This window comes from Drosophila obscura, unplaced genomic scaffold (assembly GCF_018151105.1).
Source record: "Drosophila obscura isolate BZ-5 IFL unplaced genomic scaffold, ASM1815110v1 contig_9, whole genome shotgun sequence".
NCBI lineage: Eukaryota > Metazoa > Arthropoda > Insecta > Diptera > Drosophilidae > Drosophila > Drosophila obscura.
The window spans coordinates 2,883,019-2,884,356 of NW_024542883.1; the positions used below are offsets into that span (position 1 = coordinate 2,883,019).

At 54.6% G+C, this 1,338-nt stretch overlaps 1 protein-coding gene across 1 annotated transcript; it reads left to right on the forward strand.

Moving 5' to 3' along the window:
* The first annotated feature begins 410 nt into the window (after nt 1-410).
* Nucleotides 411-794, forward strand: LOC121405366 (extensin-like). The gene has a single exon (XM_041596034.1). The coding sequence runs from the start codon at nt 411-413 to the stop codon at nt 792-794; it is 384 nt and encodes a 127-aa protein (XP_041451968.1).
* The last annotated feature ends 544 nt before the right edge of the window (nt 795-1,338 follow it).

Here is a 1,338-nt window from a genome sequence, read left to right on the forward strand (position 1 = left end):
CACATCGGCCACCTGCAAGGAGTGCTGACGATCAGAAGTGCTACTGCATATATTCTCACGGTAAGCATCGCATTTCCACTCTGCGTAACCATTTGGGTCCTACATCACCGGCTGAGAACCCAAAACACGACGCCTACAGACCCCGAGGCCACAGCTCGCGAAACCGACTCCACCTGGCTGGAGTTAGAATTGACAAGTCCCACGAACCTCGCAACCAGACGCGGCCACCCGAGTAAGGCCAGCCCCACGACCACCGGGTCAGGGAACGCGCCACCCAACAATGCTGCCGCAGGCGGCAGGCAGGAGACCGAGGTAACATCAGTATGTGAAACGGTAGTGCCCACCAGTACGACCAAACATACCCGGGAAGGAAGTCAACAAGCTGCAACTTAAAAACTAAGAAAAAAAAAATGAACACAAACAACAACAACGACGATATCATCGTATTCTCCTCTGACGAGGAGTCAGAGGCCACCACCACCGGCACCGAGGAAGACGAGAAGGAGCCCCAGTACCATAGATTCCGACGGGAGAATCTATGGTCCCCCCCACCAAGGGCAAGGACCCCAACCGCCAACACCTCCCCAAGGCCGGCCACGCCGTCGTTCTCGCCAAGGCCGCACAACGCCGAGGAGTGGCCCCCAGCCCCGGCACCGGAGACAGCACCACCCGGGCGGAAGAGCCCCCCGCTTTTCACCCGTAGGCCGGCAGGGCATCGACACCAAGGCGACCCCCGCACACCGACCAGACCAGCTGCACCAAAGAAGAGCCCCGAACCACCATACGCGTCGTAGAACAATTAAAAATAACATAATACATAACACAACCGGGTAGAATAATAATACGGAAGAATAAAGATATCTGTTAAAAGTCAAGTAACCAAGAGTGTTGTGATTTCGCTAACCCATTTTCAGTTGCTGGCAAAGTTGCTGGTTTTCCCAAATAAAGTCCTGCGAATTATAAATAACTTGTAATTCAGGACCCTGGACAGACTGAAGCATACCTCAGCCTGAGATAGGTCATTACAGGGTGGGCTACGCAAGAGCCAAGCACAAGGGCATGTATGCATACAGCTGCTACATAGCGCCACGCTAGCGGGCGATTTCAACGCATGGGCCACGACCTGGGGCTGTGCCAGGAATACGGATCGAGGGACAGCGCTTCTGGACGAGTTCGCAAGCGTAAACATCTGCCTCTTAAACACAGGAAGCGCCCCGACGTATAGCAAGGCAGGTCGTGAGTCTATCATCGACATAACTTTTGCAAGCCCGGAGATCGCACGCCATTCCATGTGGCAAGTGCTGAGCGTGTACACTCATAGCGACCACCTAGCGGTGC